The 22,776-nt window shown below is 39.0% G+C and overlaps 1 protein-coding gene across 6 annotated transcripts in view; it reads right to left on the reverse strand.

The window, feature by feature from the left end:
* The window catches only part of FARS2 (phenylalanyl-tRNA synthetase 2, mitochondrial), a 232,258-nt gene that overhangs the window by 95,654 nt on the left and 113,828 nt on the right, over window positions 1-22,776 (reverse strand). For all 6 annotated transcript variants that reach the window (XM_039550221.1, XM_039550218.1, XM_039550220.1 and 3 more), the window contains one exon: window positions 52-212. In XM_039550221.1, the coding sequence (XP_039406155.1) occupies window positions 52-212 (161 nt within the window). The remainder of the gene's footprint in view (window positions 1-51; window positions 213-22,776) is intronic.

The raw sequence follows: 22,776 nt of genomic DNA on the forward strand, positions 1-22,776 counted from the left end.
AGGGATACATATACTTCACAGTAAATTATCACCATATATATGTTATTTTACCTGGAACTTTATTTTTTGCCAAATGTGAGGCCCAATAAATTGTTTTAAGAAGCGTTCATCTTCACTCCAGAACAGTCGGATGTCAGGGATATCGTACAGGATCATGGCCAGCCTCTCCAAACCCAAGCCAAACGCCCAGCCAATTTTATCCTGAGCACCAGCTGCAATACACAAACAAACAAGATAAAAATTCAAGAGTTCACAACATGGAAAATTACTGATAAAATGTTCACCTATTTATTAAGAAGAAAAAAAGAAAAAGGTGAAATGGCAAACCGGAAAATCTTCCAAGTAACTGCCAAATGAAAGATCTAAGGGTTACAGGACAGATCCTACTTAAATCAAAAACTGCAGCAAGACTGAGCAAGCACATCATTGAGTCCAGGAACCAAAAGTGGCAATAAAACAAAGCCACTGTCTTGACAATTTGTGTCCAAAGGTTCAGACGGGCTTGAGAAATGCTGCATAATGCTATACATCATTACCCTTTACTGTGCTTAGAGCTGAGCACTTCCTCACTTGGCTCAGCTGTGTTTTGTAAGACATGTAAACATGAATTCCCTGTTCAGAGTATTTTCCTTGGTCTGACAGACCAAGCCAAGCCTATAGAGCATTAACATCATTACCAACATTTCAAGGGACCATAATTGCCTCTTTTGAGGCTTCTGGAAGAAACAGAGCAATGGGATGTGAGGCACCGTTGCATTAGCATCACACCTCCAACCAGGGAACTCCTGAGCTGCTGCTCCTGGGAAAAGCCACTGCTCTCACATAAATAAGGCTCTTCTATGCAGCACTAAATATAAAAATACAAGAATACTTAATAAAGAAAATCTGTACAGATATTAATGATGTAACATTTCTGTCAGGAAAGTAAATATTCATACCTTCCTTCATTTACAGGGCAGGAGCACTGATTCATTAAACAGGGATTTTTTCAACACAAGACACTAAGTCTATGTTTAGCCATCATCCTACTGATTTTGAAATAAGCTTAGAGCCCAGAAGCCCTGGCAAAGGCTCAGAGCTTTTAAAAACTTAAACAAATGCCTAAACAAACACACATGCTGAAAGGATGCATGCATGTGTGACAGACTTGAGTCCACACCATCAGCACGTGCAGTGTACTCCTGAGTCACACAACATCACTGCACATCTCACAGCTATGCACCAGAGCCACAGCAGCTCCACCAGTATTAATTTAAACTAATTTTTTGTAAACTTTGAACTCAGTAGCTTCCTCACCATCATGCAGAAGGCTAGAAGCAGAAGTCTACTTTCTGACCCTTTTGTCCCTGATATCAGAAAGGAAACAACTCCCGTTATTTGGGCACTGATAACATCCTGAGTTATCCTGTTGTGTTCAATGCTGAGATTAAACAGGCCTGAGTTCTGTTCAAATAGAGGGAGGCATACCAAGCTTGGGAAAAGGGACACAGTCATCACTTCAATTCCATTAATTCATTTGAACCTGTCTATTTTTCTGGAATAACAGGTCCTCAGCAGAACGTCTCTGTGTCTCACTTGCTGCATCAGCAGTACTGCATTACCACAGGAGTTAGCTCATAAGAGTACTTCATAGAGGAGTTAGGATATTCTGCCTGTCCCTTCTCGTGTGCTCAAATGCAAGATTTTGCACTTTCTGACATTTGAAAGCAGACAGTTTGTCAACTGAACTGTGGAAGTCCTATGAAATAGAGGACTGGGTGTGAACTCCAAAGGTACCTCATGGCAGAGCTGCTCAAAACAGTGTTTAGGCCAACCAACAGACTGTGAGCTAACCCAAGTCTGGAAACCTGCAAGCCACGCTACATTACATGAAGAACTGCACAACTTGCTACTGTTGATTTTTAGAGAAAGCAGAGTGACTACAAAGAAGGTACTGAAATTTGTGTTTGGGTGAGATTTTGAGCTCTGACTTTAAGCATGAACCATATACTGTTTCTCTTCCAAGCTGAAAGTACTATTTCTCTCCATACACCAGTATATTAAAGTAATTACATTTGTATGGCTATGAAGAAGGGAAGACAATTCATTGCAATTGTGTTGCTTCTTTAACCTTCCAGCTTGCCTTTCTTAGATCAGCAACTCCTGCCTCAGTGACAGAACTCTTACTCATTTCAGAAGTGCCAGATTTTCACATACATATGGGCATTTCTGTAGACCAACCTCCAGAGGTAAAGTAAAGCACCAGGAGCAATATCCATGAGGGTTCTGAATGGCCAATGCTTAATCTTGACAGAGTCATTAAACCTGAAACCTAAAGATGCCAGGTTAAGCATTAGTGTTAATTAATTCACAGATGCTTAGTAAAGTATACGTGATGGGGGTGATGATCCTCCTTCCCCATATTAGTGATGATTACTGGTAGATCAGACAGGAAAAAAGAAAGACATGACAGAAGATAAGAACAGGTGTATATTCTGATTAGTAGAGCTTTACGTTTAGGACTTGGGCTTTTTAAATATTTTGATGTGAGAATGGTTTTAATTGTAACCTTTTTTCCCTCACACTTAATACCTTTTTTTTTGCTATGAACTTTAATTCTGCAATGAATGTCTTGATTTTATATCAGCAACTTCTTTTCTGTTCTGCTTTTCTTGCTTGGTTTTTTGGGGTGTTTTTTAGAAGGACTGGGACACATCACAGTTTTTTTCATTTCATAGCAGACGAAGAGATTCTGCTATCTGTGTAGCAGCTCAGAGCATTGTCATCTGAGCTATGATTAAACACATATTCACCGAATTGTCTTTTGGATGATCCTTGTACAATTATCAGCCTTCAAACCACAAACTTCTCAAATGTCCACAGTGAAAGCTGTATCAGTGAAGAATTACCTCTACTCAGACAAAATAATTGAAAGAAAAAGGAAAATTCAGATTATTAAAATTCCTCCTCATATGAGCACTAGGAAATCTCTGCACTCTAAATCTTAGTTATTTTGTCTATGACTTCTTCTCCAACTTTCTGTTTGTAAAGCTCAAAGTCAATGCAGCATTGACTTAAAGCATTTAAACAGCTACCTTGGGGGACTCAGTAAGATAAATGCATGCTTCTAAACATATTTCTTACTGGAAATGATCAGGTGACTTAGAAATTAAATGTGCCAGTAATCATCCTGTTGAGTGAGAGAGCAACCCATAGCTTTCTGAACACAAACACATGTTTAAATGCACCAAATTTTGGCAACTATTGTGGAAAGAAGTCAAGTGAATGTGAGTCAACAAGACAGAGTGAACACAGAATAGCTTAAAATGCGGCAAAAAGCAGGTTGAGGTTCTGATGAGACCTGGCCAAAGCAGCAGATTCCAGGGACCTGGTGGGGCAATCATAGCATCACTGCTTGAAATAACATAGCCCAACAGATAAAGCTTTCCTGACATACGAGCTTTCCCCAACTGGCCATCAAAAGATTTGTACACTGCCAGGCTCCTGCTGCCTCACATGAAAAATCTGACTTCCCACCAGAAGAAAATTGCTGAAAGCTTTGCTTGTCAGGTAGCCAAAGATGGAGGAGGAAAGGATAAAACAGTTTGAGTGGCTTCCCACACTGGGGGCTAGGACAGCCCAAATCTGATGTCAGCAGGTTGCATCACTGCAGCTATGTCTTACAGAGAAGCTCAAGAGTCCTTATCTTCCTTCACAGTCGTTATCTATTTCTCCTGGACTTAAGCTTCAAGCCCAGGTGAATCAGTTTACATGTAATGTAGACCAATCAAGTCATTCTCCAAAAAGCAATGTTAAATGAAAGTTAGATTTGCTCAGTCAGGATGGGAATCTTCCTAATTATTCACTAAGACATAAATAATGACCTGAGAGAATTCATGGATTATATTGCCCTGAATCCTCAGAGACACCCACAGATAGAAATACCCACCCTCTCAAGGAGTGTGAGGCAAGACATTCTGCTCTGTACAACAATTTAAAGACACATTTTGCAACATAGTATTAGTAACAGGTTGACAAAGCTTTTTTGGTTTACATTCCAGTCATTTTTGTATCGATACCAGCTTTTGTTTAAAAATTTTTGCTACTTCTCTAAAACTGCCAATAAAGAAATCTTTCTTTCAATAGAGCCTAAACTGGGTCTTCAAATTGTTATACTCAGCAGTTACTGAGAAGTGAAAGAAATTAAATTTTGATCTTGGATTGAAGCAAAATCATGAATACACAACAGCCTGCATATAAGGTGTTCTTCACCAAATGCAGAAAAATTAATGCACCCAAAGTATGAGTAGCTGAAATCTGGGATGAGTTCCAGAAGCAAAGACCTGAATTTGATCTCCTTCTTTCAGTCCAAACTATGACTGTTAATGGACCAAATTCTGGAACTAAAATGGTGGGAAGAGGGGTAAACAGATGCTCAAGGACACAAGGATTACACATCATGTTTTACAAAACAAATCAGCTTCAGTAGCAAACTGTATAGAAAGTAAGTTATAGACATAATGAACATGTGACTTGACACAAAACATCACAAGTTCTGGAAACAAATGCCTAGGCCCACATTTGAGTTGTATGTGATTAAAGGACAGCTTATGAATCAGGAATTTGAAAAACAGGCTGCAAAATAAATATTTACTTATTTCTAGAGACTAGGAATGCATATTCTACATGACTGACACAGCAATGAGGCAAACATGTTTACTTGTGTTAAAAGTAAGCTATTTTAAATTGTTTCCTTATTATTTCCATAAATTATTTCAGATAAAACTCTCTTATGTTGGGAGTCAAAAGTTTTACATGGAAAAAAGTAATACTAGGGTATCAGTCTAACAGAGAAGAGCTACTGAAAGTGCAAGGTCATGTGGCTGGGATGTTAAGCAGCTGAGGCTAAAAAGTTTACCAAAGTTTTCTCTGAACTCCTCTCCAGTGAAAGCAAAAATCTAAACCACCACATTGTTCTCCTGTAACTCCGTTAAATTGATGCATTCAGGCTCCTGTGTGCAATTCAGTTTAAATTGCATCCTAAAATGAGGACTTGGCTTTCAGACCATGCATGCCAAGAAAGCCACTCCTCAAGAACTCAAGAAAAGAAGTAAACATTCAATTATGCCTATTCTACGCAAAGAGAACTTATCTTTCTAAATCTCATGTGGGGAGTAATTTTCTAACAATAATATTCACTTTGAGACCACAGATGTGTCTCCTGGGTCAGACTGATCTGTTCTGTTCTCTCCATTTGAAAACTAAGAACTTTAAAGGCTTTGAGAAAGTTTTAATAATTATGTTTATTTTTGTTCTATAACCAAAAGATCTATGTATATACTAAAAGAACAGCCTGTTTAAAAAATCTACCCAGGGAAGCCATCCAGATTGTACTTTCTTCTAATATGTAGTTAACATTTATTCTACCATTTTACCAATATTACAGCAGGTTAAGTAGCTGGGAGGAAAACATTTCTGAAAGGGAGAAATGGATGACCTGAGCAGAAGACGACAGGAAAACTAGATTAGCAAGAAAAGGAAAGAGTGAACCAAACCAACAACAAGGAGGAGCTTTCCCTATTTTTTTCCCACCTCAAACTGATACTTTTAGCTTCCAATTTTTTTATCTTTCTGCTTCTGAAGTTATGAATTTCTCAGTCCTCCTTCTTTGCTCCTTTCCATCTTCCTACTTTTGCCCGAGTTCATCTCTCCCATTCCTGCAAGCCCTCCCAAGCATTCCCAACAAAATCAAGGACAAATCCACCATTAAACAGAATCTTACTTAAACCCTAGGATATTTTTTCAGAGTTCATAACCATACCCTGCAATAGCATTCAACCTTTCAAATTATGTAAGATAAAGTATCCACTTAAGTCCCAAGAGCAATACAAGACATTAGTCATTAACTATAAATACTTTTATGGTGTATGGTATTCCTTTCTCTGTATTTCAGCCTGCATAGCTGAACAAATGGCTTGCTTAATTTTTGAGATTTTTTTTCCTTATCCCTGTCTCAAGGCTGAACATTTCCCATGGATGACAGTGCAATTTGCTGTCCTAATTTATGTCAGAGAGCAAAAAAAAGACCGATTTGGTCTTTTTCCCTTGGCTCTGCCTGCAGGCTACAGTATTGCTCTTTTTGTTCTTTGTATGTAAAAGCAAACTCCAATTCCTTTCTTTATGTTTCGTTCATTCAGGCAAAGTTGGATTTTGAGGGTTTGGGCCTTTTAATATCTTCTAATATCTTTAAATCTCCCTAGACACTGGGCCATGTAGATTTGAAAAAATAAATGCTATAAAGAAATACACAAGAGGCTCCCACTTGAGAGAAAGACCAAGCCTACAATACAGTTCAGAAATGAAATTATGAATCTCATTTTTTCAGGGTATAAGTACAGCTGGACAAACTCCCTTCACATATATTCATTGCATCCAGATGCAATTTTCTTGGCAAAATTTCACCAAAGTTGACTGCTTAGTATCTTACAAAGTGGCCTTTTCTTACAGAACAACAGACAGAGCAAGGAACAAGAACATAAACATCATCACAATGTGGGACAATCTTCAAGAGATTAAGACATCCTCAAAAGATGCCGAAGTAGCAGTTTATCTATCATAGCACAGGACACTGTTCAGCATGTTTGATATTCCTGTTGAAGAATCAGAACAGCCAGCACACCTGTATGTATATAAAAAGGTTAAAAAATGTGTTCAGCTGATAGCAGCACACTCCCATGATTACTCTGAAAGCTTGACAATGCACAGTAAATTCAACTTCCACAGACAGGGACTGATACCATATTTTGTTTTCCTACAGCATGTACCATAAAGAAGCCTTGAGCTTATGACTGGGGTTCCTTGGTTTTACAATATGTAAAAATAATAGACAGGTAAGGTTTATGATTTAGCTCCTCTGCCACAAACTCATTCTTGGGAAGAAAGACATGAAAAGCCTTATGATCACTTAGGCATCACTTGCCTTATAACTGGAGTTGGGGTAATAGCCCTTTCTTTCCTAGAATGATTTATGTAAGACACATAATAAATGTAAAACATTGAATTTCAAAATCTTTGTCAATAGTTCTTTAGAATTCTAATGGTAAAGCTACAAGAAGATTTCATACTGAAGTGCAGCATTTGTAATCCAATGAACTCCAATGAATTCCACTACATGTGTTTCATAACAGCTCTGACAAGGTTCTGGGTACATACAATTTATTTATTTTTTTAAAAACACAACATAAAGAGTCTGGCTGTACTTAAATGCATTGTCACATAGCACAGCATGGAAACATTTTGTTCAGAAGCACTGCTCCCAGTTTTCCTTTCATCTTACTAGAGAACTACTCCATCAGCTCTGTGCTACAACAGCTTGAAGGAAATTTCTTGCTTTTGCTCACAAAGGGCTCTTCAGAATGACTGGCTTCCCAACCCATCTCTACTCATTGATCCCCCATCTGAAAAAAATTCAACCATTGCATGTTCCTGAACAAAATATTTTCTGTCAGTAGGTCTCATGCTATTAAAGACATAGATATGATTTAAACATGTAATTCCAGACACTAGCAAACAGATTTGAAGACTCTCACAAAGGGCCCTCTTGCATTTCTCTCCATACTGCTCCTGAGTCCAGTGTTTCCAGCTGGCATTTGTCAAACCTGGACACCTGCAAATATCTTTATCTGCACCTATAACAAAGCCATGGATGCTTAACTAGTCTTCTGGTACATTTTTGTACACAGGCATGCATAAAAGGGAAAGTATGTAGCTGTAGCACAGACAGACACCTCAGGAGACTCAGTTCTGTGCCTAAGGGAAAGACATAGTGAGCCTGGTCTTCCTCCTGGGCCTAAAATCTCCTGTCTCCTCTCTCATCTTCATGTTCCCAGGAACACTCGGAGCAAAACCTGAACTTACAAATTAGTTTCTTTAGCTTGTAATGCACTGCTTGACTTGTGTGAAGCAACAACCCTTTGAAATGTATCACCAGGACTTGAGCTGCATCTAACCCTACACCTGCCCAGTGGCTCTGTGGAATGGCACTGCCATGTCCAGAGCTCTTCTGGGGCAGGAACTGAAGGGTTTCACTCGAGGCAAAAGAGTTCTTCCTCCTACTCAGTTTATGTTTTGAAGTCGTACCTGATATTTACAACTTGATGGCTATTAATATATTCTCTTGGGATTTGGGGAGACTTCCAAGCAGATGCAGAGGTATCTGCAAGAAGATGCTAAGAGGCAGCATAATTCTGGGGAATACTGTTGGCTACTTCACCATGACACATTGCAAAGTATCTGGTCTAAACCAGATCCTTCAGTTCTACTGTAAATAGGGAGAGAATACCACAAATAATTATTCACTCTATCATAAGAAATGTAGAGATAAACACTTAACTTTTAGGCATGTAAATCAGATCGGATTAATTTGACCCTATATATCCATTTCAGCTTCAAGTTTTACCATGAAACACGCATCGCTGTATAATTACAAGGAAAAGAACAAAAATCTTTCATCTTGGAGCAATCATGTCATGTTAATATCTCTTTTAGATTTCTCTCTCAGATTTCTTTTAATTAGTTTCCTCATTTCTAGCAACTTCCCTCATGATTTCGGTACTCATATGACACAGATGCAATGGAAATTATGTTTCAAGTACTCTCCTGTCCTTACTTCCCTCTTCCTGCACCACACAAATTGCCTATAGCCACTTTAAAAAAAAAAAATTATATGTAATTTATTTCAAGTCATTCATCAGTAGTACTACAGGACCACAGCCAGACCTCCATGCTTTTCTTGCATATGACTAGAACATTTAAGATAGTGATTATTTTTTAAATTAAGCCACCATCTCCATATGAAGGAGCTGACAAAAAATGTTGAAGATGAAGTAATTGTTCCTTAAAGCTCAAAGTAACTCTTTTTCATTTACTTTCTGATTTGTACAAAATTCATGAGTCCTGGCAGCAGTACTTTTTTTCTCTGAAGTACAATGATTTCTTTAAAAAGTGACATAAATTACATTAAAATTTGGCATAAAGTGCTTGAAGGAGCTTCACACAATATAATATTACCAGCTATTGGAGTTGAAAGAAATGAAACATTGTGAAGTCCCATCTAAACTATAGAAGAAGAGCTTAGGAGAAGACACAAGAAAAGGTTTTGTTTGAAGTCCTTGAAATAACTCATGAAAACACATTAGCTGTATATTTTGCAGAGGCTTCTTGCTTACTCTTGCCATGCAGTTAACAAGGCATGTACAAGAAGATGGAAACATACACAAGCGAGGGATGGGTCGCAGGATGGCCCTGCAACTACTCTCTGCCTAGGTGTTATGTACTCTACAGAACAGTTTACACCATTACACAGGAGCCAACAGCACAAAACATAACAGGTTTATTGACCTCCAAATGAGGAAAGATTTTTCCTTAAGAAAGATTCAAAAAACGCAAAAAATGCCACATAAAGCTCTTCTACAGCTATTTGAAAAACACCCCATCTTTCTCCCACTATATTCATATAAAGTCTCAATTTTTGTGGCAGTCCAGATGGCTCCAGACACCCTGACCACTCATGAAACACAGAGAGCAAACAGTGGCGGTCAAAGTCCCAAGTTTAAGCACCCCACTTCGAAGTCATGGTGAGAACCCCTAATCCCCTTGTTCTTTCATTTGCATGTTTCCTCCCAATTGGTTAATGTTCTACCCTCCCTATTTGATGTATGAGGCTATGTTTATGCATTTCCTTTCGTTAACATGCATAAGTTCTAGAAAGTTCTTTGTTTCTCGACACCCTATTGGTTCCTTCCCTAAGTCCCTCCTATGCAGTGTTCTTATTGGTCCCTTCATTGTCAACCCCGCCTACTTACCCTCATATCATTGCTTAACACCCTCCTACCGATTTGGCTCTTCGTCCCTGTCATTTCAGTGGAATAAACCTGCGTGGAAGACATACGGAGAGTCCCCTCTCTTTCTTCTTTGCCTGTGTGCCTGCTTAACAGCGACAGGAAGATACAGCCCCTTTTGGGTGAGGAGCTCTACCCCTTTTTATTGTGTGTTGGGCACTCAGTGCTGCCTTCCAGTGGGGTTTCAGCGTTGACCTCCAGGCTTCTTTGTGTCGGCACGCAAGGGGTAAAACCCCCTTCTGCCAGCTCATGGCTGATAAACCCCTCAAATTTTATCTAATATTTTGTATATGTAATAGAGGTATGTACACACAGAATTACTCTACAATACTTGTAATTATATTACACTGATGACTCATAAGAATGTGATGATATACAACAGAATACTTCCATTTTTCAGTTTTCAATTTAAAACATCCAGAAAATGGCCCACAAAAGTGAGCCTTAACACAACACTTGGTGTTTCAATGAAACATTCAGATATTCTGAAAAAGTAGAATTAAGGTTGCCTGAGGAACACTAAAATGCTCTCAGCAATACATTACGATGCCGTCTACAGTGAGACAAGCAAGTATCAATCTTTCCATGAGAGTTTGCTCTGTTCAGCACAGAGAAGAGACAATGGTTAATGGTCCCTGCTTGCATTCCTTGCATTGCTGAACGTGTACCCCAAGTGCTTCTTGCACTGAGCAATATTCAAGCCGAGCTCTGAAGACACATTCTTTCTTTTATGAGCTTCCCAATGAAGCATTCAGTTCCACAATATTTAAATGTTTGCAAAATATTAGACTTATTTTTTTCTTCTTCTGCATGTCTTTGTGATTTGGGCAAGTATTAGTGCCTCCTGTATTGAAGCTGGAACTTGGGCACTTTAAGATCAAAAGCATCTATTAATTTTGCTCTGAATTTGACATACCTGGGGCCTAGTATTTCAGAGCACCAAGTAGGTCATGGGGTTTAATGTGTTCAAAGTACAGCTCCCTATTACTATAGCTGCAGCTGTGAGTGCTTGACAGTTCGGCAAATCAGACTCCATGGTCTCAAGTCAGGCACTGGGACAACAAAAAGCACACAGTTAGTGGGCATATGTGAAAAATTTAAGTTCAAAGATGTTGCTACACTCAACTGGGAACTTTTTTCCTCAGGAAGGAAGAGATGGCAGAGCAGCATTCAAGGGCACAGAGTGTTCTTTCCTGCTGTCATTAAAGGCACCCATTTCATGCCTTCCAACTACTGCCTTAGTGAGGCAGATGCTTGTAAGAGCAGTATCCTCCACAAAGTAGTTCGAATTCATCCACAGATGAATGATTATCCTGGAAACTGAATCAGATGTGGTCCTTCACAGGAGAAGAAGCAAACTCAGCAATGTCCTTTGCTTCCTAAACACTCCTAACCTCCCCTCATCCTGTTCCGCCCAGGATGATGGCTTTCCAAACATGAAGGTTTCTCTCTCTGTCTCATTGGGACACAGCATGAAAGTTTCAAGGGAGCAAGCCTCCTGTGTCCTGGGGAAGTGCTGATGGATGCCTACAGCCCTAGACTGAACTGCGGAGAGCCTGACTCAGCCATGTCCACCTCACGGTGAACATTGGAGGAGTCCAGCTGACAGCAAGTCATGGAACCAGAGTCACGAGAGACCACACTGCAAGTTTGAGAGGAAACTAGAGTTAAATCCCTGGGGATGAATGTGTCTGAACTCTCCACCCCAGTATTGCTCTGCTTCACTCACAGGCCCAGCCTCTGAGAAACACAGTACTATTTACTGAACACAGACACACACTTCTTGTATGTCTTTTTACCTCCCCCCAAAACAACAGTCTCCTTCAATGAGCACACAAACCTGCAAATAAGATGGGCCAAAGATACAATTAGACTTCACTAGAAGTTAACTCAAAACTGCAGCAGTACATAATCTGAAGCCCACTGAAGTCAACAGAAAAAAAACGAACATGGAGAGCTCAGTGCAGTTCCTTCCTCACCAACTATCACCTCGTTCCATGCACAGAGCAGGGGCATGGAAGACAGACCACTGTCTCGGCACGGATAGAGAGATGTGCCCAAGTGTGTTTTCTGTCTGTGTCAGTATCACAGCAAATCAGTGGGAAAGATCCTACCTTCACCCAGTGAGTTTTGTGTCTTCCTTATGGACTGTATGAAAGTAAATACTCTGATAAGCATAGAACGTAAATGAAAGGATACTGCTTTGATTAGATGGTATTTTAATTCACTGCTAAAATATTTAAATGAATTATCAGAGAAGACTATTTATCTACTTTTCTTTCTGGAATATAAGAAGGATAATTTCTCTTGCTCATTTGAAGAACTGCAGTTTAAGTCCCCTTATTAAAGAGATTCCTTTCTCTAAAAAAGTTGCTAGTTCTCTAGATAATATTCCTTTTTCACAGTTGGTAATTAATCTCTTGTTATGCACTGAATTTAATTTTGTAAAGGTAGTGCCACTGACACCTAAAGAAATGAATGATAAAGGAAATGTTAGACCCCCCCCTAATTCTATAATTCCTATGTAATGACAATTAATGAAATAGTATTTTCCACTGGAATTTTTTTTAAGCACTAGATAAAGGGGATGCTGTGCTTTTAAAATTAATTCTTATTACCAAATTCTGTCTTTTATAGCTATCAGAAATATAATTAAAATAATCTTTCTACAAAATAAACATACAGATAGCTTTTAATTATATCTTTTTTCTTTACAGCTTGAAAATTGACAGAAATTGCTATAGAAACTCATAAATGGTCTGGTAATTTTTGCCCTGCATTCATGTAGAGAAGTCCATCTTGAATATCACTTGTCAATAGAGGAGAATCTGAAATAAATTAACATTTAGTCTTACAGGACAGATACTAATTGGGTTGTTATTTTGTCACTGTGTAAATTTTCAGTGACCTTTCCAAAAAAGAAAGAACAAGTCAATAGAAACTGTTTCTTCTTGACTTTCTCCACCCCTATTTTAATTTGTATTTTTTTTAAACAGCCATCTGGAGTTTCTTCATCCCTTTCCAGAAACATACAGTGTCTTTTTCTTAGTATATTTTTTCAGGTAAAAAGAATACACAAGGCAGGGTTTTTTTGGTTTTTTTTTTTTTTTATTTTGCATTTTACTTTAATGGCGCTTTTCTAAGTTTTTTTTATCGCAACTACCATATTCCATATTTACAGCAAATATCATCAAATTTTCTAGGACAAAGCAGCCTTAGATCTCGCTTCCCTCCTGACTTTCTCCCTCACTCAGGAAATGGAAAAAGAAAAAGCAACAAAACAAAAACACAGAGGGGTCACCTTTCAACAGCTGATGCACATTTGTACATCTTGTAAGGAAGTATCTGAACAGATAATCAGTTTATCTACATATACCCACTGAAACTTACTGAATAACAGCATTTCTAAATAGAAGTTATATCAGCATAGCTGTGGATAAAGGCTGAATCAGCTCAAATCCTATTACTCACTCTGTACTCTAGCACCACGGGCTCTGAACCCTTCCCTATGCTGGGCAAGGGATCTTGCTAATATTAAAGGCAATGGAAACCCACAGGTGTTTTAAAAAGTGGCACGACCAGCTCTGGGAATCCTCTGCCTCTCTCCTGAAAGCCAAATTGAACGCACACGCACGCAGCAAGGGAAGCAAACAGGAGGAATTAAAAGTCTGAGCACAGTTCCAGAGCCATGACCTCACCAGGATTACAGACATGACAGGACAGCTCACTTCACTGCAGTGATAGATGGGTACAGGCTCTGCTGGGAGCAATTTAAAACGTGACTGAACAAAGCCCAGGCAAACTGTTCTGTCTGGATTTGTGCTGAGCAGGGGGCTGGACCACAGAGCTTAAGAGATCCCCTCAGACATACATGGTTCTGTGAGGATGGTTTTGTGTGTGTGTGCTCATAATTCTTATTAGAAAAATCATGCTCTATCTTTGCTAAGGAGGAATTTTCAGCTAAGAGAAAGCCCAAAGTAGTAACCTTAATAGAAAACTTCATACACAGAAATTACACGATTCCAGTGGGCTACAAAATAAAAGGACCCTGGAAGATTGTATCATAATATTGCCAAAAAAAAAGAAAAAAGGAGGCAAAATATGGCAGGGTGATTTTCTTTCTCGCCAGATTACATTTTAAACTAACACACCCTGAGGTCATTTACATGCAAACCTTATGCAGTGAATGGTTAAGCATGTTATTTGGGTTTTTTATATGGCAACATCCTTTAAGCAGCATCTTTGGCTTACCTTCCTCATGAAAGCACAATCAGAAGAACTTCTATAAATGTCACTTGTTATTTATGGAGCACTTCATCATTTCAAGGCAAAGTGGACAAACAAGTTAATATTTAACACAGCTCTTGGGATTATGGCATCATTTCACAGATGAGAAAGAGAAGTGCTGCAAAATCTCCTTTAAGACAAGCTGTCTGATTTTGGGTGCCCATTCCTGGGCTTCTGGGGATTGTGAAACCTAACAAGTTCCGGCCATCCATTTAGCCAAACAGTCTAATAATTGATTACACATTTAAAGACCTCTTTGTCTTAAGAGTTAGAACCCACTAATCAACAGGGTTTTTTTCTTTAAATGAAAACAAAACTCCACACACGGCCTCACACACTCCTTTATTGCAGAATATTGCAGTGGGATCCTTACAGTCAACAAGATTTTAGGGGTTCCCAAAAGTTACTAAAGATACCATATGTCCAATTACACAAGACACTGAATTTTGCAAAGGATCAACTAACATGGTAAACTGCTGAGTTTCACATCCTATAAAATCTACGCAGTTCCTGAAAACAATGTTAAACAGTATGTTTTGCCTTATTTTCTTAGATCTTTAGAAAAAATTATTTGGATTTCGCTTTAATATTTTGGAAAGCGGAAACCTGTGCCAAGAATACAATACTTTCTATCAGAATCCTGATATAATTCACTCAAATCAAGTAGATCCTGATGAAAACAAACAAAAATTTAATTGAAATTAAAGATAGAAATAACAGGAATTATCAAATCAACACACAGGTATGTAAAACCATTTAGACCAAAGGGGATTACATGCTGCAACTCCTCCATTACTAGTAAGGGATTGGAAAATTGATAATGCAAAGCAGAAAACTCCCCTGGAAGGCAACCTCACCATCTGGCTTATCTCAAACCCAAAGGGAATTAAACAATAAAAGATAATAATTTTCCAGCAGTGATGGAGCAGTGCAGAGTGGAGGACAAGAACCATGCACGGCTGAGAGACTAATGTTTATGAAGCATTTTTGTAGCACAGTTCTTTACGTCTTCTTGCAAACATCAAGCCTTAGGGAAGTGCTACAATTAACCTTGTCTTATAAATGATGAAATTTGAAGTATACTAGTCATTTTCTCGAAGATACCAAGTGACCAATTAACTAAGTGAACAACACAGTTCCAAATTACTCATTTCTAGAATTGATGTCAGAATCATAAAAATACACTTCAGCAGAAGTTTTTGTACTCTGCCCCAACTTCGTGAAGCTTCTGAACTTCCAAGTGTATTAAATTCCACGTGGTGATGCTGTGTTAACAGAATCTTAATTATACAGTTTTAAATCACTTCATCTAATCAATAACCTACTAATACCATTTTCGAGGAATTTGTTCTGACAAACTGAAAACAAGCAAGAATCCAGGTTTGCATTTAAAATTCTTAAATAGTCCATTTTATCAGAAGAGACTTTACACTTCCTTATAGATCTCACGATTACATATATATTGAAAAGCTACATTTAATAAAATATATGATTTCAAGTGTGCAGTATACTGTCTGTGTGGGACAATAAGCATCATCAGGTTTTGCCTTATCAGCAAACTGCTAAGCATTCCTGGCTAGAAAAAAATATATGGAATATTTGGTTACCACATTTCTGTGCTGTAGGTTTTCCCCTTGTGTTTCTCTGATACAAATACTACTAGCCATGAGACAGAAGAGTGAGATGGAGCACTCCTCAGCTAGAGCATAGAACTTGATATCCTTCTTTTCATGATCTCTTTTTCATTAACATACTTTTAAAATATGCATACCTCTAAGAATGCAAACCACAAAATCCTGTAAAATTCTTATAGTTGCACAGACATGGCTTAGGATTAAATTATTATAAACACAACAGAATGATCACAATTTCATTTTACTTGTCAGTGTCCAAGATGTATTGCACACAAGTTGCATGTAATTATAAGAGGTTTTTAGCTTCTAAGCACTGCCTTCATCATGACTGCCTGATTTTCTGAACAATTTAAAATGTCATCAGCCTTTAGAATACAATCAGATTAATCAAAGTGTCCTTGGATAATTATCACATGAAGTTTGCATATATGTTAGCATAAGCTTTCTTTCTACAAAATATATGTAATTCCCCCAAGTCAGGTAAGATGGGATAGGCTCTAAGGCATAGTGATCCTTAGATGAATATAAATCCTTCCTACGTTTTGTTGTCAGAATAGAAACATAACCTCTTCTGCCAAACTCCAAGAAAGAATCACCACTAGCAGCAGATTTCAGTATGTATTCATTTTGACTTCTTAAAAATCAAATTAAATAAATAGAGCTTGCCTATGCAGAAATGCATTCAGCTGTTAAAACTAGTATGTGTTTTTCATAGGTAAAAAAAAAGCTATAGAAAAGTATAAATCCTAATTTTGGAATTAAAATAAATCCTCTACATATCTATGCAACCTAGAATCAAAATAAATAAGCTTATGGATTCATGTAAAGGTAAAGAAGCTCTACTCTGAAACAGGCTTCCAATTTATGTGCAGTCAATTGGCCAGAAGTGGAACATGTATGAAGGGCAGAACAAAAGATCCCCAAACCACAAGAGCACAAGACAGAAAGCAGAAGGAGAGGTAAAAAGGGGAAAAAACACCACCCCACATTTGCACAGACTGGACTGCATAACAAGCTCAGCTGGTGTGAATTAGTATAAAAGCTCCTCCAACATCAGTGAAGCTGTGCCAATTCAGACCAGATGAGATCTAAGCTGTCACTAGCCAAATGGCAAAAGAAAAAAAAAGAAAACCAGCCCAGTTCTTATTTATTTCAAAACATACCATTGGCTTCACTGCTACTGCTCCTAGTTTCCTGCAGCATAAGTAGGAGAAGAATCAGAAATAATATGTTTCCACAGTTCTGCATATAAACATCTACTGACTGCACAACCAGTTAAGCTATCCAACATCATCCTGTAACAACACTTCAGATGAAATTCACCTTATTTCAGATTCACAAAGAAAGTCAGGACTGACAAAGAGCTGTAATTTTTGTTAGAAGCCCTATGAATAACTTTAGAAAATTTCACCCTTAAAGAAATCAAAAAAATTCAAAGGTTGTAAACACATAGAGTAAACCAAGAAGAGCAAAACCACACCAGCACCAACACCTTCCCCAACATGAGGAGATGAAAGAAACTTTGGACCAGCATCTGCACTTTGTCCTTCTCCAGCTCTCAACAGAGTCCAGCCATGATTCGGTTCTGCACAGCTGACATGAACCTAATCACAGCACAGAAAGGAAGCTAACTCAGTAAAATCACTGGTCACAATGTTCATGGCTTGTTCGAGCTTTAGTCAAAATTTACAGTACATTCAGACAATCCTTTCACATGATCAAAGTTGCCATTTCCTCTCCCTGCCTTGCTGATAGAGACTGCAAGGTTGTCTCTGTGGTGCACAATGGCTAAAGGCACCTTGGCCACCTCCTGAACAACCTAATTCAGCTTCCTAGTCAGGTCAACAGGAAGCTCCAGAAAGAACAGTTTATCCCACTTCTTTCTTGCTGAGGTACACTAGTCAGCTCTGCTGCAGCTAGTCTGGGGCCAACACATACTGAGGATTTACTCATCTGCCAAGACTGCAGAACACACCTGCCTCTTGCAGTGACCCAAAACCTGGCGTGCTATTCCCCAGTCTTCAGCTCCTACCACTAATCTCAAGATAAACTAATCACTACGTCAGCTTTATTGAACCAGCTTAAACTGGCAAACCTGCCAGCTATTATCACAAAATCACAATTGTGTACTGATCCTCACAAATTTCTGACCTCAAAATTCACAGTCACACAGACATGTATGATAGGAAAACTGCGGTGTCTGCCTTATCAATCTCTCCTCCGTTTGAATCCACATAGTTAAAGTAAGAAAGGAAGGTGAATTTGCACAACTACACTTCTAGCAATGTACACAAATAGTTATGAAGATGTACTGTTGTCTGCCCTTAAATTGCTCTGCATTCTGTGATCATGAAGACCGCCAGAAAAACCAAAGGACTACCAGAGTGAAATGTAGACACAAACCTTCATGTAAAACATCTCCTGCTCCTCGCAGCCACCACTGGAAAGAACAGATATTTTCACCTGCATTGTAAAGTTACTCTGGCTTGCCCATATGTGACAAAAAAGAACACAGTACTGGGAGGTGATTATAGGAAAAAAAGTATTACGTTGCAGGAAGACTGCTGATAATATCAACTTTGATACTCTTTGCCTGAGCCAAGAAACATACTCTTGGGTCCTCAGTATCACTATGGGGCTCTTCTACGTATTTGCCATGGTTGATACACTTGCTTTAACACCTCTATAAATTTGATTCAATAATAAAAAGTAAGACAAGTGTAAATCATCAATAAAGATTTAAAAGTATCCCAAAAGCTTACACTGGTGTCTTAAGGTAGCATAAGTGTAGGTTTCACTGGTGAAATAAAGGCCATCACTCACGTTGTTAAATGGTGCTTGTCAAAAAAAAGCCAGGTCTGATTATTTCAACAATAGCAGCCAAATCCATCTGGTGCTCAGTGACCATCCAGAAATCACTTACAAGCTTCAGAGGACTGAGTTACTATTGCACATCCTCCAGATATATACACAAAATCATTACTAATCAATTTTTATTTTGCAAGAAATTTTCTTTGGCCTTCTAACCTTAAAGCTCAGCTGAGTGACAACAAGGGTTTGTTGATAAATTCAGAGTAAAATGGTGCTAGAGGGTACTTCTGAAGTCAACAGGAAACACTCTGCACCCACAGCTATATTGGTTCTAATTTTGTGAGATTTGATTTTACTGTTCAATAAAGTGTCTTCCACCAGATGTGTTTTGGGGGAGCACAGACACAACAAAAAGAAGCTGCACATCATAGCAGCTCTGATTTCATAAGCCTGGTGGTTTCAAAATTCAGCAAAAGTTTACTTTTGGACATTAGTTCAGCTTCAGTCCTGCAACTAGAAGTGCCCCGCAACTGGGCATCATTGAAACTGAGAAAGGTATAACTGCAGAGACCTTGCAGAAGTAGGACCATAGTGATTTACAGTTATCACACTCAACAGCAGAGCTGATCACAGTGGAACATACAAATATCAAAGCACCAAAGGAAAGAATTCTCTGAAGAACCTCTTGAGATCATCTAGTTCAATGGCCCTTGTTCAAGCTTGGCCACCTAGACCTGCCTGCCCAGAACTGGGTCCAACTGGGTTTTGAGTATCTTTACGGGTATCTTTATGAGAGACCTCAATAGCAGTCAAAAGCAAAAGCATTACTCTACACAACTCTCAACTGCTCTTCCATATCAGCACAGAGACAAAAATATTTTTAATCCATCCTTCCTCACAGAATAGGCACAAACTAAAGTTTCAAAAGAATAAACAACATCAGTTTTGGATGGGGGAGATGGAGAAAAAAACATGAGCAAACCTGCAGATAACCTAAGTTCACAGATTTAAAAGAGACCATGCTAAATGTGTGTTGATTATTTGCTTAATACATCTGGAATGCATTTCCTCATTTATGCAAGAGGATGGTATTGGGTTTTTTCCACACAAAGAAAGATCCTCCACTGGGACTCATAAAGGCAGTAATATTTTAGGAAGCTACTATTACACTAAGAATAGTAGAGATTATCTTGCATTTTCTTGTTCACAGCTTTATAATTAACAAAGTAAAAATGTAGGCTGTTATGTTTGATGGAAGTTTCCCCAGAGAGATCAAATAATCTACAGCGGCAACAGCTTTCTATAATTCTGAATATAATTATAAGAGTGAATTTCTTTTTATGGTGTAAACAGTCATGGTTAAGTAGATGGGTCTTAGCGATTGCCACTCACATTTCTAAGGACACCTCCACAAAAGTCAGGTTGTTCTCTGCCACATCTTAGGACACTTACTAAAGTAATACTGTTAATAATACTGGGGTTCCACAGGGTTCCATCCTTGGCCCACTCCTGGATGCAAGAATTGAAGGAACATGAAGTAAGTTTGCCAACAATACTAAATTGGGAGGAGCTATCAACTCCCTTCAGGGCAGAGAAGACCTTCAGAGAGACCATGACAAATCAGAGAGATGAGCAATTGCCAACTGTATGAAGATTAACAAGGGGAAGTGCCAGATTCGGCAGCTGGGATGGGGAAACCCTGGTTCTGTGTATAGGCTGGGGAATGAGAGGTTGGAAAGCAGCCCCATGGAAAGGGATCTGGGGGTTCTGGTCAATGGCAAGTTGAACATGGGTCAGCAGTGCCCTGGCAGCCAGGAGGCCCAACCCTGTCGTGGGGGGCATCAGGCACAGCATCACCAGCCAGGCAAGGGAGGGGATTGTCCCCTCTGCTCTGCACTGGGGCGGCCTCACCTCGAGTGCTGGGGGCAGTTTTGGGCACCACAGTATAAAAAAGACATTGAGCTATTCGAGAGTGGTCAAAGGAGAGCCACAAGGATGGTGAAGGGTCTGGAGAGGAAGCCTTATGAGGAGCAGTTGAAGTCACTTGGTCTGTTCAGCCTGGAGAAGAGGAGACTGAGGGGAGACCTCATTGCAGTCTGCAACTTCCTCGTGAGGAGGAGGGGCAGACACTGATGTCTTCATTCTTGTGACCAGCGACAGGACCCGAGGGAACAGCCTGAAGCTGAATTGGGGGAGGTTTAGGTCGGGTATCTGGAAAAGGTTCTTCACCCAGAGGGTGGCTGGGCACTGGAACAGGCCTCCCCAGGGAAGTGGTCACAGCACCAAACCTGTCTGGGTTCAAGAAGCACTTGGACAATGCTCTCAGTCACATGCTGTGATTCTTGGGGTATCAGGAGTTGGACTCGATGACCCTCATGGGTCTCTTCCAACTCAGCATATTCTATGATCTTATGAATAATTCATGCTATATTAACAAATGCATGTTTATAGTTTGGGGTACTTTATATCAACATTACACTGCTGAATCTGGCATCAGCACTGCAAATTTAAGGAACATTAATCAGAAAAACAAGAACTGAACAAACCAGTACCCAGAAACATGTTTTTCCAAAATTTGATCCCTTTTGCCATAAAAAAATAAAGTAAGATCTCTGCTGTGCTTACTGGAGCTGACTGTGTGATCACATACACAACAGTGCATATTTAGATAGATAGATAGATAAATAGATAGATGTCTACACACCATACAAAGACACACAGTCTTTCTAAACTAATATTTTTTGAGTTATAAAGAAAAAGTTTTTTAGTCCCAATGGCTGATAAGAACTAAGCATGCTGCTGAAACACACTTGGGATCAAAGCTTAGGAGAGGTGCTTTAGAAAATAACAGTACAGTACAACAGCTGAAAGGAGCAGCCTGAAGAATAATGCCAAAAAAGGACAGACAATACTCATTGCCTGATGGCCTAAAGTAACAGTAAACATCAGGCCATGCCCCAGGCCTTCAGGGTATGAATTGAGGCTACTACAGGGCAAGAAAGTCATGTCAGCATTTCTTCCTCAATGCTGCAGAGGCATATGCTCCTACAAAACTCAGGACCAACATCAAAGATGCCCAACATCTGCTATGGTTGAAAATATCACAGAAGCTCCTCTCAGCCTGTATCTCTTCAAGAAGATTAAATTTTCTGTCTTAGCCACAAATGGCTGAAAAGCTCTTTCACCACTACAGCTCTTCTTCACAGAGAAAAATCTTCCTACACAAGATTCTATGCCCTGAACATCCTTCCACCTTGAAGTTGTATCACCTGCCCTTCTTCTGACTCCTGCACTTTCTCTCTCATCATTCACCTAACCTAAACCCAAACCACTGTCTGGAGAGAGGTGGTGGCACAAGCTGAAAGCACAGACATTAGATAACTGTATATTAACACTTTTCATTTTGCTTGATCCCTCTACTCTTTGATAAAGAGGTACAATAATGAAATTGGGTAATACAACAGCTATCAAGACCTCCCGGATTTTCATACATATAAAAACCTATAAAAACACATACAGCTTAGAAGTACACTCCTTAAAATGTAATACAAAATCTAGATACATAAACATATTTCAAAAGAAAGATAAATCACCTCTTGTCCACATTATTTTCAAAGGAAGTTTTGGATTTTGGCCCCTCAGAAAGAAGAATCTTTTAATTAATGGCACCAGTAGTAGAAATCAAAGATTAAAACATAAGGCCTTCTGATCTCTACCTCTTTTAAGTACTAACAGCTAAAAAATCAAGAGCACATAAGAATGAGATGGTACTGCAGGATTCCAGTTACATGTGTCCAGTAATGTCCAATGCAGTTGCACTGCCATTACCACTAAGACAGTTATTCATTACTCATTTTCACTGCTCAGGTTTATCAGCACACAACAGACATAAAATGCAAGATTTTCTTGCATGAGTTTCTTCTGTTGGAAATGAAGGAAGCACGTATGGTTCTGTTCATCTTTCCTGTCCTGATTCTCATTAGGGAAGCAGCTACAAAAACATGACAGCTTCAAGGCTCCCTCATGTTTTAATCAGCTTCTGGCACAAAACTTGATGATGTGACTAAATAGAAACATTCTGATATGGTCAGGTGTGAAACAATCCAGACCAGAAGAGAGGTGGGGGATAACCCTGTAAAACAATAATGCAGAGAAGATAGTAAAGC

This window comes from Corvus cornix, chromosome 2 (genome assembly GCF_000738735.6).
Source record: "Corvus cornix cornix isolate S_Up_H32 chromosome 2, ASM73873v5, whole genome shotgun sequence".
NCBI classification, from domain to species: domain Eukaryota; kingdom Metazoa; phylum Chordata; class Aves; order Passeriformes; family Corvidae; genus Corvus; species Corvus cornix.